The 24983-nt window shown below is 44.8% G+C and overlaps 4 protein-coding genes across 13 annotated transcripts; 2 read left to right on the forward strand and 2 right to left on the reverse strand.

Moving 5' to 3' along the window:
• Positions 1-393: 393 nt before the first annotated feature.
• Positions 394-1425, reverse strand: LOC136354752 (uncharacterized). Its single transcript, XM_066306405.1, has one exon. The coding sequence runs from the start codon at positions 1423-1425 to the stop codon at positions 394-396; it is 1032 nt and encodes a 343-aa protein (XP_066162502.1).
• Positions 1426-5389: 3964 nt separating this feature from the next.
• Positions 5390-8455, reverse strand: LOC4351307 (CBL-interacting protein kinase 14-like). The gene is made up of 2 exons (NM_001404631.1): positions 8298-8455; positions 5390-7260 (listed from the first exon to the last, which is right to left on the reverse strand). Exon 2 carries the CDS (start codon positions 6953-6955, stop codon positions 5636-5638), a length of 1320 nt encoding a protein of 439 aa, NP_001391560.1. The 5' UTR covers positions 6956-7260; positions 8298-8455; the 3' UTR covers positions 5390-5635.
• Positions 8456-15252: 6797 nt separating this feature from the next.
• Positions 15253-18543, forward strand: LOC107279791 (RING-H2 finger protein ATL56-like). Of its 8 annotated transcripts, none has more exons than XM_066306517.1 (2): positions 15253-16050; positions 16793-18543. In XM_066306517.1, exon 2 carries the CDS (start codon positions 17885-17887, stop codon positions 18308-18310), a length of 426 nt encoding a protein of 141 aa, XP_066162614.1. In that variant the 5' UTR covers positions 15253-16050; positions 16793-17884; the 3' UTR covers positions 18311-18543. The 8 variants fall into 8 exon arrangements, with proteins under 8 accessions (XP_066162614.1, XP_066162610.1, XP_066162611.1 ...); XM_066306513.1 differs by having other exon boundaries at positions 15254-16109; positions 16476-18543; XM_066306514.1 differs by having other exon boundaries at positions 15254-16090; positions 16476-18543.
• Positions 18544-19029: 486 nt separating this feature from the next.
• On the forward strand, positions 19030-20926 carry LOC4351309 (protein GRAVITROPIC IN THE LIGHT 1). Of its 3 annotated transcripts, none has more exons than XM_015763439.3 (2): positions 19030-19343; positions 19487-20926. In XM_015763439.3, exon 2 carries the CDS (start codon positions 19492-19494, stop codon positions 20761-20763), a length of 1272 nt encoding a protein of 423 aa, XP_015618925.1. In that variant the 5' UTR covers positions 19030-19343; positions 19487-19491; the 3' UTR covers positions 20764-20926. The 3 variants fall into 3 exon arrangements, with proteins under 3 accessions (XP_015618925.1, XP_015618924.1, XP_015618926.1); XM_015763438.3 differs by having other exon boundaries at positions 19030-19186; XM_015763440.3 differs by having other exon boundaries at positions 19030-19163.
• Positions 20927-24983: the final 4057 nt, after the last annotated feature.

Genomic DNA, 24983 nt, shown 5'->3' on the forward strand with positions numbered 1-24983 from the left:
GGCTACTGTGGAGATTATGGGTACCCCATACCCACACGGCATGGTTATCCGACTAGTCATAGGGGATAGCTTATATCTATGGAATATGTAACGAATCATGACTTGGGTATTACGTTTCCTTTTATATTATGGAGCGGCCTAAAGTCCTGATTTAATAATATTGTAAAATAGATTTAGGAAACCGATACCGTATTGGTTAAGGTTTCTATCTTGTAATCCTGCCCCCATCCTATATAAGGTGGGAAGGAGGCCCTCTAGGGGGCAGGAGCACATATGATTGTCAGATCTATAATACACCCGGCGGATTCAAATCCCCAAACAGGAGTAGGGTATTACCTCTCATTGAGAGGGCCTGAACCTGTCTAAATCCTTTGTCTCTGCATCCATCCACTTTTAGGTCTCGTGCGCTACCCCTTTTATTATTGCCGAATTCATGTTTCGACACTTGGCGATGCAAAACCTGCCACACCCGAGGTTGATGAGATGAATGTTCCAGGGCAACCAGGACTGAGGTATGTCAAGGTCCACCCAAGTATGGTGCACCGTGGGTGGTTTTGCTGCGACGGATGAGTCGTCGGAGAGGAGATCAAAAGCAGATAAGCTGTAGGGGTGGCGAGCAGACAGTCCAAACCAGAGGTTGAGCTCCGGCACATACTCAGCTCTGCCATGGAATGGCATTGTCCAGGAGCCCAGCCGGCGCCACTCATGGCTAACCGTGTCGAAGGCATAAGTAGAATGGATTGGCTTATTGCAAGAAATGTAGATGGTGGTGCCGTGAACCACCGTGTAGGAGGTAATTTCGGCGTTCATGCAGCCGGCGAAGGGCGGTGGTGGCAGAGAAACCCAATGAGGGGTCATCTCACGGAAATCGGCAGAGGAAGAAGAGTAGTTGAGCACCTCAAAGCAACCATCCTTGATTCTGTGGACGTCGGGACTCCGGGTCATCACGTAGAGGCCGTCCTCCGGCGGTGGTTCCAACCCGTTGTTGTTGTTGCTGCCATCGTTGTTGATAATGGAGAGGGATATGGCGTTATACCTCTTGGGAGAAATGAGGTTGGGGAAGGCGAGGACGGAGGAGGAGTCGGCGTCGAAGACGACGGTGTTTCCCCTGTTGTCTGCAGTGAGCATCCTGCTCTCGTGGCCGAGGAGACAGGCGAAGTCGAGAGACCTAAGATGGTAGCGATCCACGGGGGCCGGCTCGAAGGCGAACGTCGAACGGGGAAGCTTCTCCAACATCTCCATGGTGTGGAGGCCTGGATGCTTCCTGCCACCGTGCTCCTCCATGAATGATTCTTGTGACTTTGCCGTTGCTTCTTCAGCTGCTCTTGTTGATGGGTAGAAGAGACGATTCGCGGGTATGCGGCGCAGAGAATAGAGTCCACCGGCGCCCTGCACCACCAGGTTCACAAATCGTCGTCGTCCCATGGTACGTATCTGCTCCAAACGCCGAGACGATACTTATTTATCCGGCCTGATTCTAATCCAGATTAGACACACCATGCAAACACAGCTAGCAACGAGAAGATCAATAATAAATGGAGAGAGAAATTAAAGAAGAAATTAACCTCATACCTACCGACCAGCAGAAATTCCTTCCCTGGAGTTTACACCAAATATTATGGAGGTACGTAGTATTGTATGCAGTGGAGCTGGAGATCGACGGCGGGCGGCGGCGGAGGTGCAGTCCGAGACGACCGGCGCTAGGGGAAGGCGAACCTGCGGTCTTTGGTCCGATTAACATAACTCTCCTCATTATTGGGCCCAATGGGCCGTCCTTTTCCAACTCTGCACGATAGGTGAAGTCTACTACTCTACTTTTTTTTTTAAAAAAAAAACTAAACCGGCAGGAGAGCTGCCAATTATATTTTCAATAAGTAGTAGTAAAAACCCTAGACGGGTTACAAGAAAAGAAAAACCAACCACCGACTGGCTGAACAGTTACACAGCACACGCCAGAACTCACTAACAGCTGAAACCACTGACGGAGCCCAACGTAGGATGTCGTTACCAAGGTTGACCAAAACAGCATAGGGGGTTCTGACTTTTCAACCGTGTCATCGTTGCCAAGCTTGCCGCCAAGCGACACAGCAGCTTCGACTTCAAACCGGATGCACCATCGGAACCTAGATGCTGCAAATGATCAAGTGGTTTCGACTTCCCAAGATGAACATCAACCAAAGCTGCCTAAGCGCCACAATCTATTCACGGCCAACAACAAAACCCCTAGAAAGAAAATGCAGCGTGTCATCGTTGCCCAGCTTCGTCACTCGGACAAAGCAGCTCCGACTCCACCTAACAAAATCAAAAAAAGAGCGAGGTCGTCCACCGCAAAACAAAAGGTGGAGCTAGAAATAGAAGGCCTCATCAAAAGCTAGGGCTAAAAAGCTTCAAAGCAAATGCATAGACCATCAACGACATCCTTGCACGAAGAAGTTTCTCCAAAGCGGTGCCCCCAAGGAGGACGCGACGTGGATCGCCGCCACCGCTCGTTCGGAAGCCGAAGCAAGGTTTTCACCTGGAGAATGGTAGGGAAAGGAGAGGGGTACGCTAAAACGACGCCTTCAGGGAGGGGAACGACGCCAAAAGGTGTCGCCGTCATCAGCCGGCCAAACGGCTCGGCGAGGCTTTTGCTAGCGATTCCCTGTCCAAACCCCCACAACCAATCCGCACAAGAAGGATCATCGCCGGTCGACAATATTGTCCCTTCAGCGATCCGGCCTAGGCCACTGCCACAGATCTTCCCACCGTCAACGTCACGCCTACACCTGGTCTCCTTCCCCGCCGCCAGACTCCTTCCTCGCCTCCACATGCTGCCGCCGACGACGACACACCGTCAGCCCCTTCGGTCGTGATGGCCTGCCAACCATCACCGCCACAGGCGCCACCGTCGCCAGCCGCCACCGCCGCCGCCACAGCCGCCATCCGCGCCGCGCGGGTCATCGGCGTCGTGGAGGGAGCGTCGACGAGGGTGCTGCGCCAGAGGTCTCGTGGCAGCGAGGTCCTTGACGAGCCCGGCCGGCGTCGCGACACGCGCCGCGGCCCGCCGTCGTCGTCGCCATCACCATCACCTTCGCCGCCATATCCGCCACCAGCGCTGCCGCCGCCGCCACCACCGTCAGCCGCCGCCGCCGGCCACCCCCCTGCCGGATCTGGCCGGACACGGCGCGGATCTGGCCACCACCGTTGCCGCCACACACAGCTCCCCCGGCCTCTGAGTGCAATGTGGGTGAGACGAGGCCCTGCCGCCGCCGTCCTTGCGGCACGCGGCTTTGCCGGCGCCCGCTCAGGCGGCGGCGAGGCGGAGGAGGAGGCGGGGAGAGGAAGGCGGCGGCGGGCGCGTCGCCTCCCGAGCCGCCCAGGGGAGGGCGACGCGGGGGCCCCAGTCTACTACTCCACTTGCAAATTTCATTTTAATTTCCTCCTTGCAACAGATAATGTTTTGAATAAAATGGCTGGACTGTAACCTAGTTTTCTCAGATGATGCTTGGACAGTAACGTTTTATTTTAAAATTATACTACTTCAATATAGGCTTCTTACTTTGTTCATCTTCGATTCAAAGTAGCTTGCCCGTTGCTGTTTCTGAATTAACCTGTTGGGTGTCTAGGTGCGTAGTAGTACTAATGCCACTTGTAAAAGCGTCTGCAAGAGGAAAAGAAAATCGTCAGCCTCCGACTCCACTGAGTAGTGAGTAGTCAGTACTCTCCTACAGCCTACAGGCTACTGTGAGTCTGTGAGTCCACCGGAAATTAATTAATGTGCATCATAAATAGATTTCCATAGAAAGAAAATCATATTGATTCATAGAAAAATAATATTACTTTCAATACACCAATTCTCATCTATAAAAACTCGAAATTAGTTTCTTAGAGAACAAATTCAATGTTATAGGCGTTGAAAATGTACTAATACATGGACTTGTGCTCGATCATCCGAACCTGTCTTGGATCATCTTTACCATGGGGACGCAGCATCTGCAGGCCAGTGAAAACAGCAAAATCCGCAGCAAAATCAGAGTGAATCATGTCATCATCAGAGTCGTTGTAGTAACCACCAGAAGTGAAGATCTTGACGGCACAAAATCTGCCAGAGCCGAGGTTGATGAGCTTCGGCTGAAACGGCAACCATGACCGAGGTATGTCGAGGTCCGGCCAGGTATACACCACTCAGGGTGGCGGTGTCTCCGCGTTGCAGAGATCAATGGCACGCAAGCTGTACAGATCAAAGCCTAGTTCCTTCTTCCATCTCCTCTCCAAGAGGATAATAAGGTCAAGGTGACAGGACAGCAGAGCAGGTCAAGGTTTTTCCCCATCTCTTGCAAATTCAGACTACTATTCCCTCTGTTCTGCTTTACTAGCTATAAAGGATTACCTCATCGTCATCACATATTGTCGGCCAGACTTTTTTTTAACATATCCTATCAAGACAAACACTAATGTATATAAACTGGCAACATCTGAAAGATATATAAATGTATAGTAGTAGAACACTAGAACTGAATTTTGCATGACAACATGACTTATCTTAAAACCTTTTTTTCTCCCTCTCTCTAATTTACAGCGATCTTATCAGGAATCTATCATTGATATAATGATATCTCAGTATTATTTCTCAAAGCAAAAAAAAATTCTCAAATCTTACAAAGGACAAAAGCATCTAGGTGGGAAATTCGCAAGTTGCAATATGAAATTATGAAGAGTGTAGTCTTTGTCATATGTACAACTTGTCACAGCTACGATTGGGTTGTTGAGATTAACCAAATCCAGTCGACATTTGGACAGTCTGATTAGCAGTATTATTAACATCTTGGAAAGATGTTGGGTGATCAATTAGTACCGTGAAAAATGAGCTCTTGGATGTTGGATCTATCCTCAGTGACAGGGACAATTTATTTTCCTCACAACTAGTGTTTAAATAGCTTTTGTTCAGATTTTTCAACATGTGTATTATATTTTCTTTTGTTTACCAATAACTTCGCTCTCTGTGGCTATTTGGCAAATACAAGGATATCCTTATTCTTAAAAAAAAATCTTTTTTTTGGCCTTCCAATGAAACTGCAGCTTTTTGGTATTTCGTTGCCTACCTGCTACTATCTTGTAGGATTGCGCACTCGTGTTATCTTGTTCGTCCGCAGAATGAGAAGTCGCTTCGGTTTTTCTTTTATTTGTTTGATAAAGACTTATGTTCAATAGCTGATAAGGTATACCTCTGTAGCACTATTGATATGAGAATTTTCGTCAACAAGTTGGTAATAAAAAGTTAAAAACTCTAGAAATTCTTGAGCGACTGGTGAATACCAAGAATTGCATACTTCATGCTGCAGTAACCTTGCTAATGGTGTCACAACATTGCACCCAAGCATAGCTTTATGACAGGACAAGGACGAATATATGAAGAAAGCTTGAAAGGCTCAAAGCCAACTTTTATATTGCAGCTCAACTTCTCATAAAATTACTCTCGACAGACTCCATCTAAATTGTGCATAGATTGCCTCAACATGAACTCTCCAGATACAAAAACATAGATGCTAAAAAGAACATAGGCAAGACAAATAAATTCATTTGAGCTAAAACCTAATGAATTTGAGGAGCGGAAACTAAATGCTTGAGACATCAAAATCTACTCTTGCGACTGCTGCTATTCATCTCCATGCCAGGCCAAGACAATGTCCTTCAGAGCTGGCCGGATGCCCTCCTCCAGTAGCTGTCGGTACTCCAATGAATCGCCACTTGTTTGTTTCATCTCGATGATATGATAGGAAGTGGTAACCTCAAATATCTCTATGTCAAACTGAAGAACACCATTCCTTCCCTCCTTCCTCCCTTGCATCTTCACTACACCATTGTCTTTCTTCCTTACCCTGAGATTTAGCGCCTTTGCTACATCTTCTAGCTTTGAGATTATGGTTGAGGCAGATTTATCTGAAGTGAACCTTGCCTCATTTCTCCATTCCTTTACAATGAACATGCCAGAGAGATCAAACCCCTTGGAGAAAGAGATAATTTCAAAGGCATTTAAGTTTGTCACTGACATGGGCTTCACATCTTCATGAGCATTTTTCTTGCGTCTCACACCAAGCACCAGAGCAACATTTTTGGTGGTGTTTTCATTCAAAGTTCTTTCCTTCAAAATACGATTCTCCTCAGGACCTTTCCGGAACCAGGTAGACTCCTTTATCTTCTGGATTGAAATCCTTGTGCTTGGGTTGGGGTCCATGATCTTGTACAACAACTTCTGAAGTTTGCGTGAAAACCAACCGGGGCACCTGAATTCACCATGTTGTATCTTCCGATACATTTCCATCAAGTTTGGGCCCTGGAAAGGAAGGTAACCAGCAACAAGAACAAACAGGATAACACCACAAGACCAAATATCTGACTTTGCACCATCATATCCTATCTTGCTGATCACCTCTGGAGCTACATATGCAGGTGTTCCACAGGTGGTATGGAGTAAGCCATCTTGCCTCTTCGACTCTGAAAGCGCACTCAGTCCAAAGTCTGAGACTTTCAGGTTCTCATTCTCATCCAACAGCAGGTTTTCAGGCTTCAAGTCCCGGTGATACACACCTCGACTGTGGCAGTAATCCACTGCACTAATGAGTTGCTGGAAGTACTTATGTGCAACAACCTCTGTAAGCTTTCCACGCTTTGCAACCTTTTCAAATAGCTCACCACCTTTCACATACTCCATCACAAAGTAGATCTTGTTCCGTGTTGCCATGACCTCATGAAGCTGAACAATGTTCTTATGAGCCACCAACCGCATGGTTGTGATCTCACGTCTGATCTGCTCCGAAAGCCCGACCTTCAACACCTGCTGTTTGTCCATCATCTTTATGGCCACACTCTGGTTTGACTCCAGATTCCTTGCATAGTGCACCTTGCCAAATGTTCCTTTCCCCAACAATCTGCCCAACTCATACCTCTCCATTAGTATCTTCCCTCTACTCTCCATGCCCACAAAGATATAAATCTCAGCACTATGTTTTGACCACCAATCAGATGGACTGCAATTCTTTAGCCATCCTCCCCAAGGTCATGATCATGAATGGAGAACAACATTCTTATATCATCGTCGTTTCGGAGTCTAAATGGTGTAGAATTAGTGCAGGAAAGTTGATCACTCACATCAAGACTTGAGCAGATCAGTAGCACTAGTGAACCAGCAATCTGCTTTATCTCACACGGAAAATTTCTTCTATGCAAGCACATCTTTCAGCATTCCTTGAGGCTTTCACTGCTTTTTTTTTATCAATTTCCCTGCACAAACAAAACCAGGCATCAGATTCAGTAATTGAATGTCGCTAACAAGGTACGTATAATAATCTGGAAGTCTGTAAGAACTTTAACCAAACAAAAGTCACTACGAAGAATTTTGAAAGCTTATTGTAGTACTAACTGCATTTTTATATAATTATACCTACTACTTATATAATATAAGTGTTCCCTATAATCAATCAGAACTTACATGAGTTCAACGTGTTGTGTAATAGATAATATAGATAATTAATATAATAAGGAACTTTAACTAAGTACTTATCAGAAATCTGGAATGGTAAATCAGAAGCTTTTTTAAAAAAGGGAAATTGAGTTTCGGAACTCTATGAATAACACACTAGAAATAAGAGGAAATATTCAGTAAATTTGCAACCGATGTGAATCATTATGCATCTTTCGTTCAGGTTCAGAAAGGTGATTAATAAAAATAGTCAATTACGAATTCAGAAACCAAGACATTACAAATTCAGAAAAAATAACATTGCTGGATCTTCTGCTCCTAATTAAAACTTTGTTTGGACGTCTATCGGATTAGGCACTGAACAAGCAAATTACTGAGCAAATGAATTCAGATGCAAATCAGGATAAGGGACAGGCACATGGGCACATGGCAGGAGTTAGGATTTGCATGGAGTCAAGCTGCATCTAGTGATTCCGCATCCACATGAAGTGAATATTTTTCAAAGATTAGGCTTGATACGGCCACATGGGAAGGAGGGGAAATTCAATGAAAACTGAGCCTCGCCAAACCCAAACACCTCATGACACATGCCATTGCAAGAGTATATATCGTTGTATTCGATTAAACGGCAGCACTTTGGCATCGGCATGGTCTAAACTTTAACTAAAAACCAGAAATTTCCGCATCTACTCAATTGATGTGCCATCAATTTCTACTTGTCCAACTGATGTGGCCCTACCCCTACGTTGGAGCAAAAGAGAATAATGGAAAAAAGCGAGCAATCAAGAATCTGTAGAAAGAAACGCTAGAAGATGATATGGAGAGAGGAACTGCATACCTTCCGGTGACAGGAAGAAGAGGAGATTCAGGTAACAAACTCCAAACTTGTTTGGATAATCAAAAGGTGAACTTTTTGGATCTGTCCTCCACTTCTTTCTCAAAACCTGTTTGGGTAGAGAGAGAGAGTTTTTGAGTGGTAGTATGTGGAGTGGATGCGAGGAGAGCGAGAAGACGGGGTTCTCTTTTATACAGGGGGAACCGAGCAAGAAGAGGAGAGGAGGCAGCCGCCAGGGAGAGAGTTGGAGAAGAAACAATGGTGCCTTGCATTATTAGCAGAGAATGATTTGACGTTAATGACCCTGATTTGGTTGGGCCGCGTTTCCTGGGCACCGCATCACATAAAGAGCATATCCATCCGACTCATCCCTGACTAGTCGTCGCCCTTCACCACAGCAATCATTCATTTGGCTTGGCTTGGCTCGGTTTGGGGCTTAATGATAATTTAATTAATTATTTCACAATTGATGATGGTACAGCTCATCATTGTGTTCTTGAAACAGGTACAGCACATAATGTATCACTAATCACCTTGCCTAATCCTATTTATAGATCTGAAGGCCGTGATGCTGTCTTACAGAAAATGAGCAGTTGTTTCCTTCTTTAATCTGATTCCGTTAACTGCAGCTTTATTTTCTGCATAACCAATGTTAATTGAGGCATTTGTTAGATTAATTACTTTTTCCATGTGATGGTGTGTTTTGGTTTGGAGTAACTCAAATACATGGCATTGGCTCATCTCTCACGATCTGATCCTTTGCTGACTCATCAATGGGCTGGCTGTTCTTCAGGTATTGGACCACCGGAAATGGTTGGTGGCTTGCAGCCATTTATCCGTGTGCTACTAGCTGGATCTTTGGTGAGCGGTATTCAATTATCACCGTATATACTTATTTCCTCCATTCAAAAATAAATTTATTTTTTACATAAATATGAATATAGTCAAATTCATGTATAGAAGTGAACTTATTTAATTTTAGCATGGATGTAGACATGTAGTATTTGTTTCGGTCAGGCATCGTCGGTTTTTATTGACATCGGCATATCTATATTTTACCAATGAACAATCAGCTTGTTCATAAGTTTTTCTGAATATGTTGTTATGCATATTGACCTTAGATTTAAAAATAATTACTTAAGTTACTAGAAGAAAAACATACAAGTTACAAATTAACCTCGAGGAAAACCGATCAATACAAACTTGGCAGCTGTACGGATAATGTACAGATAGCCGATGACGGCTCAATTAGTTTGCATCAATCAAGCCTTTCATGACAGTGAAAAAAATCTGTGCCACTTCCAAGAAATGTCTTTGTCCAAAATTAATTATCTGCACACGATTTGTGGAGTTCATGCGTTGTGTTGCCTGCGTGTGACAAAAGGAATTACATTTGGAATTTGCTGCTCGAAAACGGAAAGGGAAGCTGGTGAATGTACACCTTACGTTGCAATGGCAACAGCGTCGTGGTGTCACATACAACACGAATCGTTACATGTCCTATTCCTTCCAACAAAATCAACGAAAATACCAATTACTTATCAGATTCATCCAATTAAACCAAGCAACCCATTTTTTATAAACACAATACAAACGCAGAAACTCACAACGAGCGTATATTCACCTTTACAAACGTAGACACGTACACCCTATTCCTATGAGCACATCCGAAAGACTGGACCGATATATTTTGAAATTAATGAAGTCATCGCAGGCGTCTCGCTGTTGACGAGTACGTCGCCTAGCACTGAAAGAATAATTAGCCATAAAGATGAGCACCCACACTACTAGGAAAACCATTTTCCTAGGCTGCCAAAAAATAATTTTTTCAAGTGGGGGAAAGGACCGCTTGTAAGCAAAGGCCTACGAAAATAAATGATTTTCACAGACGTTAGATCCACCTGCCTACAAAAATATTTTCAGCGAACAAAAAAAAATCCGCCGCCACCACCCCTGCTCGCTGGCGCCGATGCCGGCCTCCCCATCTAGCCCTTCCCCCTCCGTCCGCCGTCCGTCCGTCCGTCCGCCGTCCGCCGCTGCTGCCCGACTGCCCGAGGAGAGCGCCGCCACTGCTGGCTAGCTCGCCTCTACCGCCGGCAGGATCTAGGAGGAAGGGGGGATTGGAGCACGACTGCCGCCTCCCCTCCTCATCACCAAGCCATTGCTGGCCCTCCTCATCTTTGCCGTCGCCAGGCCAGGAGAGGGAGAAGTTGAACCACCGCCTCACCTCCTCCTCACGGCCGACGCGCTCCACTCCTCGTCATTGAGCCACCATCATCGCCAAGAGAGGGAGCAGCCAAGCCGCGGCCTCCCCTCCCCTCCTCGAGACCGGCCGGTAGCGGATCCGCGTGCCCGAGGCGAGCCGGCGGTGGATCCAGGCGGAGTCGTTGTCGTCATCGCAGCTGGCGGTGGGACCCAGTCGTTGTCACGGCCGGCGGCAAACCTCCTTGGAGCCGCTGACGCTCCTCAGGCGTGTGATGAGAGAAAGAGAGAAGGGGGAGGAAAATGAGTGGTGGAGAGGATAAGGATGGTGGAGGAGAATATAAGGATGGGACTTAGATATTTTCTCTACAGGCGGACCACATAAGGTTCCGCCTGCGAAAATACTTTCGCAGGCGGACCACTTAAGGTATACTTTCGCAGGCGGACGTCTTAAGGGGTCCGACTGAAAAAATTGATTTTCGCAGGCAGAGTTAAATCTAGATGCTCTTTAGCTATTTTCGCAAATGGTTATAAGAGGGTTTTTTTTTTGTCCTCTTGAAAAATTAAAAAGCTAACGTCGGTAAAAATCGTTTTTCTAGTAGTATCGTGTAAAGTCTAGGACTTAAACCTGGGTGGGGTAATTCCACCACAAGGAATATAACCAGTTAAGCTACACACACTTCCCAAGCAACCCATTTTATTTGTAGATTGTTACTCTTGATTTTTTAATAGATAACACCATTAATTGTTGACTTAATGTGACGTTTGACCATTTATCTTTACTCAGAGCAACAACTATGTTGAAAAGAAACAAGCGCTAGTAACTTTTATTTTAAATTGCAGGAGAACTGCAATTTCATTAAATTATTGGCGAGGAATTAAAGGTTTCAAAGTTACAATGAAAAAATTCTTAGGGGCCAAAAAATATCATAATAGTGATTACTAAATGTTTTTTTATCTAATACTCCTATCTAGCTTATTAAATACGATCAAGCATTTTTATTTTTTTTTCTACGTGGGTATGGAGTATTCCATCAAGTAAGAACAATCTTGATATAGTGGCATCTATTATTGATGTTGATTTTGTTCTCTGTTGCTTCTGATGATTTATTTTGTCCCCCTGCTGAACTTGATCTCAGCCCCACATTGAATCTTGTCTAGAACCCCGGCTTGATTCGTCCGATGGTTTTATGTGGTACATTTATCGGAACACGAATCAGCACATGCATGTGCACCAAATTCCTGGCTTCATTCATCCACCTCAAGAACTATCCACGGTCTTAGGAATCAATGAACCATTGCCTCAAGAAGTAATTTCGAGTGAATTCCGTCTTCATTCATTCATAAGATGGCATTTCCTCTATTATGATTATGGATCAACAGATCTATTCTCAGGAAAGCGTGGATTGATCGTTTTTATGGATGCAAGTCGTCTGCAGTACTGCATGTGTATTACTGCTCACTGGCATGGGGCCCATATGTCATGCCAGTGAGCTGCAAATGCAGTACTACAGGGGATCTCAATTGCGTTTTTATGTACTTTAATGCGCCTTTCAGTCTGTCAATTAATTCACTTCATAATTGATGCCGCCACTACTTAAAAAATGATTTTCCTGTACAGGGTCCTCTTTAGATTGCAGACGGACCGTAACTAGTCCCGTCTGGAAAAAATCGTCCTCCTATTTTTACGTGCGGATCCTTGAGAGGACCGCAGGCGAGCCTCTTAAGGATCCCCGTGCAAAAATAAACCTATTTTTGCAGGCGAACCTCTTAATAGGGTGCACACGAAAATTGAGTTTCGCATGCGGGCGTTTTAAGACCGTCGCACGCGAAAATACCCTCCCTCATTTTTTCCTCAACACTTCAAAAATTACATCCTAATATCCTTCCTCCAACTCTCTCACCTCCTTATCCTTATCCTCTAAGCCAGGCACGCTCTCTCTCCTCTCCTCTCACACACTCACGTACGGCGGTAGGTGGGCGGCTCGGCAGTGGGCAACGGCGAGAGGAGCAGGGCACCGACCGCCGCCGTTGACGAGGTGGCCGGGAGCAGCGCCGTTGGTCCCACGAATCCACGCCGCCCCGCCGATGAGGAGGTGGTGGCCGGAGCGGAGGCGGACGGCGGCCATCCCCGCGCTCTCCCCGCAACGGCGCCCCTCTCCGGCCCTCCCCCGCGTGGATCCAGCGGCGACGCCCCTCTCCCGCCCTCCGCCGCCCGGATCCGGCGGTGGCACCTCTCTCCCGCCCTCCGCCGCCCGGATTCGGCGACGGCGATAATGGCGGCGGTGACGGCTACGACGATGACGAGCTGCGGCGGCAACTAGGGTTTTGATTTTTTTTTCAGATTTTTATTTTTCGCGTCCGCACAGAGAAATCCTTATTTTTGCAGACACTTCCGGGCAGACGAGCGCCACCTCCGCACGTAAAAACTGTTTTTCCCCCACAAAGAAAAACTGTTTTCGTAGTAGTGCATTTCTCTCACCCCCACTGTTTCTAGCACTTGATGATTAATACATTATCCAAATTATTTCTTATTTTTATTAATACATGATCCATATTATTTCTTTTTTTTCTCATAAAGCAATATCATTTTTATTTTGCTTTTGAATGACCAATCTATATTGTCTCCTTCCTTTTTGTTTTTTCTTTTATGAAGCCAACTCACCTTAATTTTACTTTTTAAATATCATCACCTTATTTTTTAAAAAATGATTGATCAAAGATGCAAATTATTTAAGGGTATGTCGTCTAGCTATCTTAAAATTTGTTTATACTATTATCATACAAAACTCGCGCAACACCACGTGCAGGGTTTTATCTAGTTGGACATAACTTGCACACTGAGAAAGATCATGCAAACTTATATGTGAAGAGAAATAACGCTATTACCATCTTTTTTTAAAAAAAATACTGACACATTGAGTCTTTCAAAATCCAACATAATGGCATGACAATGGAAAATGAACAAAACTAACGTTTGGGGTATCAAAATTCAAACGTACCTAAGAAGAGAAACAAACATTGCTTAATGATAAACGATTTTCCTAAGAAAAAAGCAATAAGAGGAGGTAATTATTTTTTTTATTTGTGCAAAATTCAGTTATAACCATTAATTAATTCTAAGGCTTTTTTTTCAAGCTTGTTCATCAGGTCAGTGCAATAGATTATTTGCTATACAGCTCTAAATATATGTTTTCTCAAAGAAAAGTTCTTTTACTTAAATTATTTAGACTATTTGTTTTAAGCTTTTCTTGCAAGTTTGTTTCCTAAAATATTTAATTTATCCGTATAATAAGTACATATCAGCATAAATAATTTACCAATAATTTTTTCCACCATCCGAAAATATAGTAAATACGGGATTAGACACAATGTACTTATTATATCTAATTTATTACTAGTTGGTATATTTTGGTACGGATAGAGCAAATAAAAATAGCTGAAATTTATCATCTCTGAGCATATGTAGGTGTTGTAGTATAAATAAATTTATTTTACCCGTCGGTTTTTGGATGAAGCAAATAACATAGTCCCTCCATATACCAAATATAAGAAACTAGGATTTGTATTTGTTTCACATGGTTGAATACATTAATGTCGAAGCTTTAAGAAACGGGAAGAGACTAGTAATTGAGAATATACTAGAGCATGCACTGAACAAATGGATGGCTGCAGTTGGATAGGGTCGTCGCAATAATGAAAATAGTGACAAAAATTCCTCTAATCATATAGATCGATGATGCTGGATCACTGCCACGTCTGCACGGCACGCACACATGCATGTGTACACCTCCGCACCACACAACTCTGACTTTTCGTCTCTCTTCTCTTCCTTAATTTCTTTCTAGAGTATACGTATGTCTAGATCATGCATGTACATATATACTCCACGTAGTAGAAGATCCCTGTACTGTACACGCTGTCACGCTGACGCTGATGAGTCAGATCGCCATGTATACACGTGCTCATATGAGTATTAGGCGTGGACCCACCCACTAGGGCATGGTGCGGCGTATGCCCCCACACCAGCTTCCTGTAGGGGTTTTGTAGCTCCGACGAGGAGAAGTTGAATTGGTGTTAGATTATACATGTTTAGATTCGTCGTTAGACTATGTCATATTTTCTCATAGATTATATTTTTTTTTAAGGATGAAGGGGATATATTCTAACCCGTCTTGGTTGTTACAACTTACAAATATTCTCTTAACAAGTGTCTAGGTGATGAGCAAAATATTACCCCCTCTGCTCGATCCACTCAACAAGACACATACGAATTTTAAAATTCAAATTTTTAAATATTTGATCAATAATATTTTATTACAAATTAAGTTTTATTTGATAAACTAATTTTTTTATTAACATTTGAATTTACTTTTATATATGATTTTAATTTTTACATTTGAAGGGTCTTATGATAACGTGTATCGCATCCCTATCTTATCCAAATTTTGCCACCTATCAAGTAGTAATATCGCTTCAACTGTACCTCCCAAATCTCCTGTTCAAGCTCTCTATTAGAGAAAAAGATAGACCATCTAAACTGCTATACAATAAATCTCGTTTGGACGGAATGATACCAGTTAAGTATCAGGATTTGATACCTATTAAGTATCAGGGCATTTAACCATTATCATCATATCCTCTGATACCTAACCGGTATCATACGATTTCTGTCAGGTATCAGGTAATACTTGTAGGTATTGACTGATACCCATTGGTACTAGATGTTGATACCTGTTAATACCACTTGATACTCGTCGATACCAGAGCGCGATACCTGCCAGATATCATGTGTTTCCTACTAGGCATCAGGAGCCGGTCACCGAGACGTTGTCACTGCTAGCCTTGTCCTCCACATCGAGCCCGTCCTCCACTGTCTAAGCCCCATGCTGGGGCTCGATGCCGGCGACCGCGTCCTCTGTTGTCACGCCCCACGCCAGGGCTGGTCGCCGGTGGCTGCGTCTTCCCACGCCCCACGCCGAGGCTCGTTAGTCCCATGCCGGAACTCATCACCCGTGGTGCTGCATATCTTCTCCGGTGATGTGCTCCCCGACGAAGCAGTGAGGCGAGGCAGCGGGGGCCTTCTCCAGTGAGCTCCCTTCTCTCCCTTCTTCCTCCGCTGCCGCATGCCCGATGCCAGTGCTGCTCCGTTGCCGCATGCCTGCGCTGCTCCGTTGCCGCATGCCTACGCTTGTGCTCTAGGGAATGAGGGAGACGATACCGTCGCGGGTGCTAGGCGCGGGATACCAGTATCTAGCTTTTCCAAATTGCTAATCTGAAAATACTATAGAACAGTCTCCCGTCCGAACATGCATGTGACTAAATAATCATCTACTTAAACATCTTATCCATGTCAGTATACCACGTATTTGGTCTTATCCTATCCCTGTATTTCTTCTTCCCCTCCCCCCCTCTCTCCATCTCCCTCCCTCCCTCTCTCCCCCCCTTCCCCCTCTCACCCTCATGGCTCATGGGCGGTGAGCACCATGTGGTCATCAGTCCGTGTGGTCAACAACGACTTGTGTGCTGTTGTGGAAAACCAACTCAACTCGAGGTGAAGAAATCGCAGGGGCCATTCTTGAGGCTTTTTTGAGGTGGTGGCGAATCGGATTGGCAAGTTTTTTTTGTTGGTTTTTCGTGTGGTTTTTAAGCATTTTTTAGAGGTGATTTCTCAGGCTAGTTTTGCTCATTGATTTGAGTTAGCTAGTCATATTGAAGGACTTTGCGTGCTTTTTCCTACGCTTGATTGCTTGTTTTTAGGGGCAATGGGAATATGTAGGAATTTTCTGGCTATGGGAGTAGTTTGTTGTTATTTTTTATTAGATTTTTCCTAGAATTGAAATTATTTCTATTGATTTTCCTTGAATTATCTCTTGGTACATTGTGTTTTACGCGTAGTTGGTTAGTTGCTTATGCAGGTAGAGAAAAGAGAAGGGTTTATTAAAGTGTAGCTTTCTAACTATATATCTTGTACTGTAGACTGTAGCAGTCCTCTTGCTAATTACGCGTGCGCAAGAGAGGGACGGGCGCCGGCGCTGCGCAGGAAATTTTACATAACGCCCAAAAATGGATGAGTGGCTGCCGACGCCATATATCACACACAAGTTGTATTTTTCTAAGCTTTTATTATATCAAAATAGTAAAGTTTTTGAACATATATGATCACGTAAAAGAGCAATCGTCCATCAGTGCTTCCAGTTTTTCTTCCAGACGTTTCTTTTTTTTTTGTTGGCTTCAAAACAAATTAAGCCGGAAGAAACCTTTTTAGTTTATTTTAAGAAACAAAATCTCTTCAGATGATGATCTAAACATGAGCAGCAGCCAGTACATTGGAAGGAGGAGGAGAAGCATGGTGAGGCGGCGGCGCAGGTGGTGGTGATGAAGCAGGGGGGAGGGAGATGTGGCGGCAGAGAGGGCAGGTGTTGCGGTTGGCGAGCCAGCGGTAGATGCATTCCTTGTGGAACTCGTGCCTGCACGCCGCCAGCGTGCAGCACCTCTCCCCCTCCTCCAGTTCCCCCAGGCATATGCTGCACTCCATCTCCGACGACTCATCCCGCCGCCGGCGATGGTGCGCGTGGTCCGGCAGCCAGATCTTCGGATCAGGCGGCGGCGCACCGGCATGTCGACGTCGGCGATCGACGCAGCAGAGGAGGAGCACGCACACGGCGTACAGGATGCTGCCGGCGAGGGCCCCTGTGAATAAGGAAAACCCGAACGCTTGCCAGATGGGCAGCTCTTTCAAGAACAGCATCGCGCAACTATATCTTGATAGTATTGTTTATTTTCTGTTTTTCCAATTCCACTTGAATTGTGTTCTGCGCCGCCCATGCATTTATGCGTAATAATGTGTTGCAAGCATCAATCAGCTATATATGTTGCACCCTTTATATATATGCAGATCCTAAAATAGTAGCATTCCGTTCAAAAAAAAAATAGTAGCATCAGTGTATTTTAGGTATCTGTACGCACAATATATGGATCTCTTGTTAGCTCGGACTTGATTTTTAATCCTTTTAAGATGAGATAAAAATATTGTTATGATCTGCATACATACAAGAAAGAAATGGATCAACTACGATATTATTATTGCCTGTTGATTGGATCTTTAATTAATCACCGGATAAAAAAAAAGATCGATCTGTGAGATGCTCTGCTTCCAGAGGCGCGACGAGGCCCTGTCCATGTATGAGTATGAATGTATGATGAGGAGGAGAAGCAAAAGGGTGGCCGTGGCTGCGGCGCAGGAGGACGGTCACGTGTCAGAATCGGATTTACTTTTTGCTAATCCAATTCAGAGTCGATGATCGATCCATCGACATATACGTACGTACACAAGAAAATCGAGACATATCGATCGAGTCGAGTGTGTGTGCAGTGCATTGGCAGGCATGGACGCGGAGGATATCGTGGACTGTCTCATGTGGGGCATCATCTTTTTCTTCCTCCTCGCCTGCATCGGCGTGGCCCTCTGCTTCCTCGCCCTCACCATCGCCACGGTGGTCGGACTCATCCGCCGCCGCAACGACGACGCCAATAACAAGTACGACATGCTGATCGAGAGGCTGCTGCTACGACCTAAAGACGACCAAGACAACGAGCAGTGCGTCATCTGTCTGTCGGAGAGCGAGGATGATGTCGACGACGGCGGCGGCGAGCGGGGGAGATGGAGGATGCTGCCGGGGTGCGCGCACGCGTTTCACAAGGATTGCGTCGTCAAGTGGCTGCGCAACCGCACAACATGCCCGCTCTGCCGTTCTGACGTCGCCGTCGCCGCCGCAGATGACATTATTAGCACCGCAGATAACATGGTCTGACGCTATCTCAGATTTCACTAACTCTATCCTACCACCGCCTCAAAATAAATCAAACTAGAAGAGTAGATTTATCTTATCCAATCATATTTTGATTTATTTTGGAACGGAGAGAGAAGTACTAACTCATTTGATTGAGAGCATATATATATATATATATATGCACCTGACCTTTATACATATGTGCAGTCAGTGCTTATGCATACCGCTAGTATTTTTATACAAGTATATTTTGAGATGTATAATTGACAGATGAATTTCACGCAAGAGTATATTGAGGTGTATAGCTGACATTTTTTCTATTTTTAGAAAAAAATGTAATTAATTGGTTGGAAGCTTCAGAAGTTTGGTTACATACACTTAAATTTCTGTATTATTATGACAATAGAAAAGAGTCCATTATTTGATATCACCGTTGGAAGTGATATATATTTACCTAGCTACTAGTAGTATATCGGAAAGTGTCTGAAATTTGATTTTGAAGTAGTCAAATGTTGGAAAAGGTTTGGTTGGAATGAAAGATCATCTCAATACGTTCATTTACCACTTTGTTTCACTTTTGCTTTGAGACAACGGGCCACCAGGGGAGGGGACAGCACACACTATCCATTCCAGTGCCCACAATGCATCGCAAAAACCTTGTCTCTGCAACCTTTTTGCTTTTGTTGTTCCCAATGCCACTGCCATGTCCATTTCTTGTCCTTCATTGTACTACTGCTCCTGCTTGCTCTTTCGCTTTCCTCTCTGCATAGCTTGCAAGCAGCAGCAGCAGACTTAGAAATGTTTCAATTTTAGCCGGGGGAAACCAGGCTATCCTCTTGGTCACTCTGCACCAATTCAATTCAGCACTTCACTGGTCAGTCCCAGCCTCCCTCTCAGGTACTTCATGCATGCTTGCTCTTCTACCCTTCATGTTCAACAGTGGAGATGGAGCACAAGATTTGCATCATGCCCATGTAGTCTGTGGTTTCCTCTTGGGTTTACATCTCAGAAAATGAAAGATATTGCTGCATTTGGTCTGTGGTCATAAACAGAGGTTTGTTAGTCTTTCTATCAAATTAGAGAAGTAAAGCAAGTTCAAACCATCGATTACATTGATTTTCTCGTAGATAATTTTACCATACTCTCCCATGTCGTCTCAAAGATTCTTCTTTTGTTTCTTGGTTTGCACTGAATCAGCCCCAATGGAGTCAAGAACACCAAGAAGTTCAGTTGCAAGGAGCACCTGTAATGTTCCTGGACTCGTATTAGGCTTCTCCAAACTCTGCAAAATCACAAAGATTTGTGCCGCGCCTGAATTTGCTGACACGAAGACAGAATTTGGAGATTATTGTGGCGGATATGATCAGAGGCTAGTTATCACAAGACTGTTTGAGGAAATCGGAGCTCTCAAGTCAACCTACATCAAGCTGCAGAAAGCTCATATCCCTTATAATCGTCCAAAGATTGCCTTCGCCGACGAGATCATCACCTACGAGCTCGACTCGGTCACTGCTCTACAGAGCTTATGCAGTTGGAATGGCAGCGTTGGGTCACTTATCAATGATCGATGGTCGCTGGTGCAGGAACTGGAGGCCGAGACGAGGAAGAAAGATTCAGACATTATGCTGTTGAGAAGAGAGCTGGATGGTCTGAAGAGTGCGAATTCGAGACTGAATAAACAGATCAGTAGCAGCAAACCATCAGTTAACCATCATAAGGATTACTCCATTGTCCTGAAAAAATTGACGACGCCTAGTGCAGTCTTGGAGCTGTTCAAGGTTGCATCGACATCGGTGCATGATTTCGCAGAGCTGATCTTTAGCTTGATTTCCTCACCTGATCATCGCTGTCCCAACAATGCAGACGAACATTCACCATACAAGAGGTACTCACTGGAAGCTTACCTGTCACGGACAATGCTTGCAGTACATGATGGTGCTGAAGACGACGACGAACTCGATCTTGCTCGCTTCGATCGAATCATGAGATGCTGTGACCCTCTGGACGCGTTGATGGAGCACCCCAACTCCAGCTTCGCGAGGTTCTGTCGAACAAAGTACTTAGCGGCCGTGTCGTCAGAGATGGAGGCAGCTATGTTCAGAAATAATCTGGACGTGAGGGCGTTCGTGTCGCGAGGCGGGCACCCGAGGACGTGGTTCTACAGGGCGTTCGCGACGATGGCGAGGTCGGCGTGGGCGCTGCGGGTGGCGGTGACGGCGCGCCGGCGATGTTGTGGCCGTGGAAGTGTCAGGATGTTGTACGCGAGGAGAGGGAGCAGGTACGCGGCGGAGTACATGGACAGCGTCGTGGCCGCCGCCGCCGCCGCCGATGCTGGTCGTGGCGAAGGAGATGGAGTTGCATTCACCGTGACGCCGGGGATGAAGGTGGGTGAGACCATGGTGGCGTGCAGAGTGCTCCTCTGTCACGATCAACATGACACTATTTCTGATGAAACTGATCCCAAATTCAGATAGCAGATGGATTGTGCTGTACTAGAGTTCGCTTTAATTTTGGCCATGCAGTTGTACTGAAAAAAGAATGTCGAACATGTTGTATATTGTAGTATTCTGCAATATGTCACTGTATGTAGTAATTCTGTATTGATTAATTGGCTGATTAACTAGTATCTTGTACTTACGTACACTGGTAGAGAAACCATCTTTGGTCGGTCGACCCAAATCCACACTAGTCCCGGTTCCATTAAAAACCGGGACTAAAAATGATCTTTAGCAAGTTCATTTTTAGTCCCGGTTGATTCCATGTCAGGCCGTGTTAGGGTCCTAGGATCTTTAGTCCCGGTTAGTAACACCAACCGGGACTAAAAACCTATTTTAGTCCCGGTTGGTGTTACTAACCGGGAATAAAAATCAAAACACATTATATAATCTCTAGTACCGATCCTCTTTTCCCATCCACACAACAAACTCCTCCCTCTATCTTTTTTTCCCTCTCTAACTTCTTATCTATTTCCTTATCTCTAACTCCTCTCCTTTCCTTCCTTTTTTCCTTCACCCCACAGTGAAGAAGCGTGCAGGCGGCCGGCGCCGCGGTGGCGGAGGCGGCGGCGCGGGGGACGGCGCGTAGGCGGCCTGCGCAGCGGCGCGTGGGGCCACGCGGCAGCGGCGGCGGTGGGCGGCCGGCGCGGCGGCGCCGGGGGCTGCGTGGAGGTGGCTTGTGCGGCGGCGCGGGGGGCGCGCGGCGGCGGCGGCGCGGCGCCGGCCGGCTGGCGCGGAGGGGAGGAGGGGAGGCGGCAGTGGCCGCCGGCCGGATTTTTTTCTTTTTTTTTTTAGATGTGAATCTGTGATGTATTTTTGTGTGAGATGTGAATCTGTGATGATTTTTTTTAGAACCCTGTGATGTAATTTTTTTAAGAGTTTGTGATGTATTTGGAGATGATCTATTTTTTAAGAGTTTGTGATGTATTTGGAGATGATTTATTCAAGGATTTGAGGATTTGGAGATGTCCTGTGATATGTGATGATTTGGATATGGGAGGGGATGGTGTGAAATCAATAGCGATAGTCCCGGTTATTTGAACCGGGACTAAAGATAGCGATCTTTAGTCCCGGATTCGTAGTCCCGGTTGGAAAAACCGGGACTACAGGGGGTTTACGAACTGGGACTAAAAATCACTTCTCCACTAGTGGTAGAAGATTAATACTGAGATAGAAGGGCAACTATTTGTGATTTAGTTAGTCACTAACTCGTTCTGTTTGATTGAGTACGTGCTGATCCACCTGACTTCTCCATGTATATATATATATTTCAGTGATTCTGTATATATATTTTGAGATGTATCAGCTATTATTATGGATATTTTGAGGTGTTTAATTGACAATATTTTATAATATATATAATTTTTTAATATATGTATATATACGTATGTATATATATATATATATATATATATATATGATTGCGAATATAATTCTTTCTTTTTCGCCAACCGGTTGTCAAGAAGAATGTGCATCAAAGTACATGCATACCCTGCATCACATATCAACCATACAAACATAAGCTGCTAAGAGAGAAACCGAGCCCAAACCAACCACTGATATACGAGGTTGGTCACCACTAGGCCAACAACAACACCACAAAAAGAAGACTAAAAAAACGATGTCTCCACGAAGTTTGCGATAAAAAAGACGTTGTTGTCGCCCGTCCAAATACACTGAATATGGTGTTCACCCAAAAATCCTCACAGAAAGAGAACGTGTACCTCGACAACGCTCTCAATAGGATTATCACACCCAAAGACATAGTCACTACTGGTCCAGTGAAACATTGGGCTTTTATCTGAGACCTTTTACAATCCTGTTGTTGTGGTCTATCGCTTACAACTCTAATACTCCCATTATCGGTAAGACATGGCCTCGATCGTATGGGCCTATGGGGCCTAGCGTTTTGCACGATAGCTAAACATTTTCGTTACAAATTAAATGGAATTACTGATAGATGCGTGCTTACAAGCTAGAGGTGTGCTGATAGAAAGTCGGTACGTGGCCTGTCAGCCTATGAGTGAAGAAGAATGTACAGTATACTAGTGGCATCAATGTGTAGACGGCTACACGGTCTCGCCAGGTGGAGCTTGCTACTCAAAACGCGTCGTCCCTCCATCGATCGTTGCTAGCTAGCTTCAACTTGATCCGCACGCCTCCCCTCACACCAAGTCTTCTTTATCTACATCTTCTTCTGCTTCTTCCTTCCAGCTTGCAAAACTGGCTTAATTGATTCCATATTTCCATTCCACACGTCTTGAGAGCTAATCTTTTGGAAGAGGAAACACGTCTTAGCTTGAGTTAATAATTCCATCGATCGTCTCCTCTCCATTGACTTTAATTGAAACGCCCCCTTTTCTTCGCTCTGCGGCTACCTATCTCTTGTATTTATATCCCGGATAGCTACCTGTGCTTCAATTCCTCTGCAAATCCATCCATATTAGCTTCCAACACAAGGAGATCACAACAATGGCCACATTGCTATTGTCAAGCAACAAGAAGCCCTGCAGCTCGTCGTCGTCGTTGCTGCTGCTTGTGCTGCTCCTCCTGCTCGTCTTCTTCGCACACCACGGCAGTTGCAGCAGGCCTCTGCCTCTTCCGTCGCCGACGCCGATGCAGCCACAGCTGAAGCACGAATCGGAGACAGCATCAGCAGATACGACGACGACGACTGAAGAACAAGTGATGCAGCAGCAGCTGTCTTGGTTGAGAAGCATGAAGCCCAGAGGGAGGCCACAGCCATCCAGCCCCAGCAAGCGCACAAACTAGCTTAGCTAGCTACTCGTATTTGCCCTCTTCCTCTCCCTCCTCTGTAGGCTTTCTATCTTAGTTGTGTATGTATGAGTGTATGACACACGCTACTTGTTTTTCTTGTTTCATTCTTTTTGTTGATTTGTTCGATATACAGAAACTATGTACATATATACACATGAGATCGATTTGCTAGTTAGTTCGCAACAATTAATGGAACGTTATTCTTTGGTTTCCCCTGCAGTTTTCTGAATTATTTCTGACTGCTGTGATGCACATTGATGTTAGAATTACAGATCAAATTTACTATCTTTTAATTAGGAGATGATCAGCTAGATACACATTGATGTTAGAATTACAGATCAAATTTACTACCTTTTAATTAGGAGATGATCAGCTAGATACAAATGTAAAGAGGTTAGCAAGATATGTAGCTTAATTTGGTCCTTGACAACGCGCGATATCTGAGACACATTGAACACCTTGAGAAGATGAGGCAAATACTTGATTTCTATTTCATAAAAAAAAGAGGAAACAATTAGGCATTTTAGGATCTGTGCTTGGAGAAGATGTTGGTGGTACAATGCATTGGATCAAGAGAGAGATGCAAATGGGATGGGGAACATTTGACCGTTGACTGTGGATCTTTGCCGTGCCGCCCTCTTTTTTTTTTTGAGAACACCGTGCCGCCCTCTGAAGCTGGCGACACGCATACAGATACAGCAAGTTGCAGGGTGTGTTTACGCGTTGCAGTAATTGCACACGCGCGGTGATGGGCCAAGGCCCAATACTGCAGCCCAGAGATCGATGGACGTGGCCCCGGAAGGGAGGGCTATCAGTGTGTCCAGAGCCCATGATTATTTGGGTAGAAAATTTTGGTTGATTTCCACTTAAATGCCTCAAATCGGACGCCCGATGCTGGCACGCATACATCGGGCACCCGCGCTCTACTGCGCCTCCGCGTCATCCCCACCACACGCGCCGTTGCAACAAATCACCATATATTACGGAAACGTCTTATTAAGAGAATTCGTTTCATTTTTCATTCCACCAACAATGTTTCAGCAAGTGTACTCATGATGTTTCACTATGCATAGATGAAATATTGTAGTGGGTTTTATATTGTTTAATATTTTCTATCTTGATGGACACGTGGTTTGTTGATGTACACGGGAATCAAATCGTTTGTTACATACGTTGAACCAAATTGTTTCATCTAGCGATCTGACCGTGTTTCACTTTTCTAAGAATTGAATCATTCTTTTGCTATTTGCTGAAACATTATTTTTAAATAGGGTGAAACAACTCTGATTTTTTTGAAAACCGTTGTTTCATACGTTGTAGCAAAATGTTTCATGAGGTTATTTGGTTGTGTTTCAACTTTTTAAAAGACCGAAACATTTTCGATCTATTTAGTGAAACATGTTCGATCTACTCGGTGAAAC

This window comes from Oryza sativa, chromosome 12 (assembly GCF_034140825.1).
Source record: "Oryza sativa Japonica Group chromosome 12, ASM3414082v1".
NCBI lineage: Eukaryota > Viridiplantae > Streptophyta > Magnoliopsida > Poales > Poaceae > Oryza > Oryza sativa.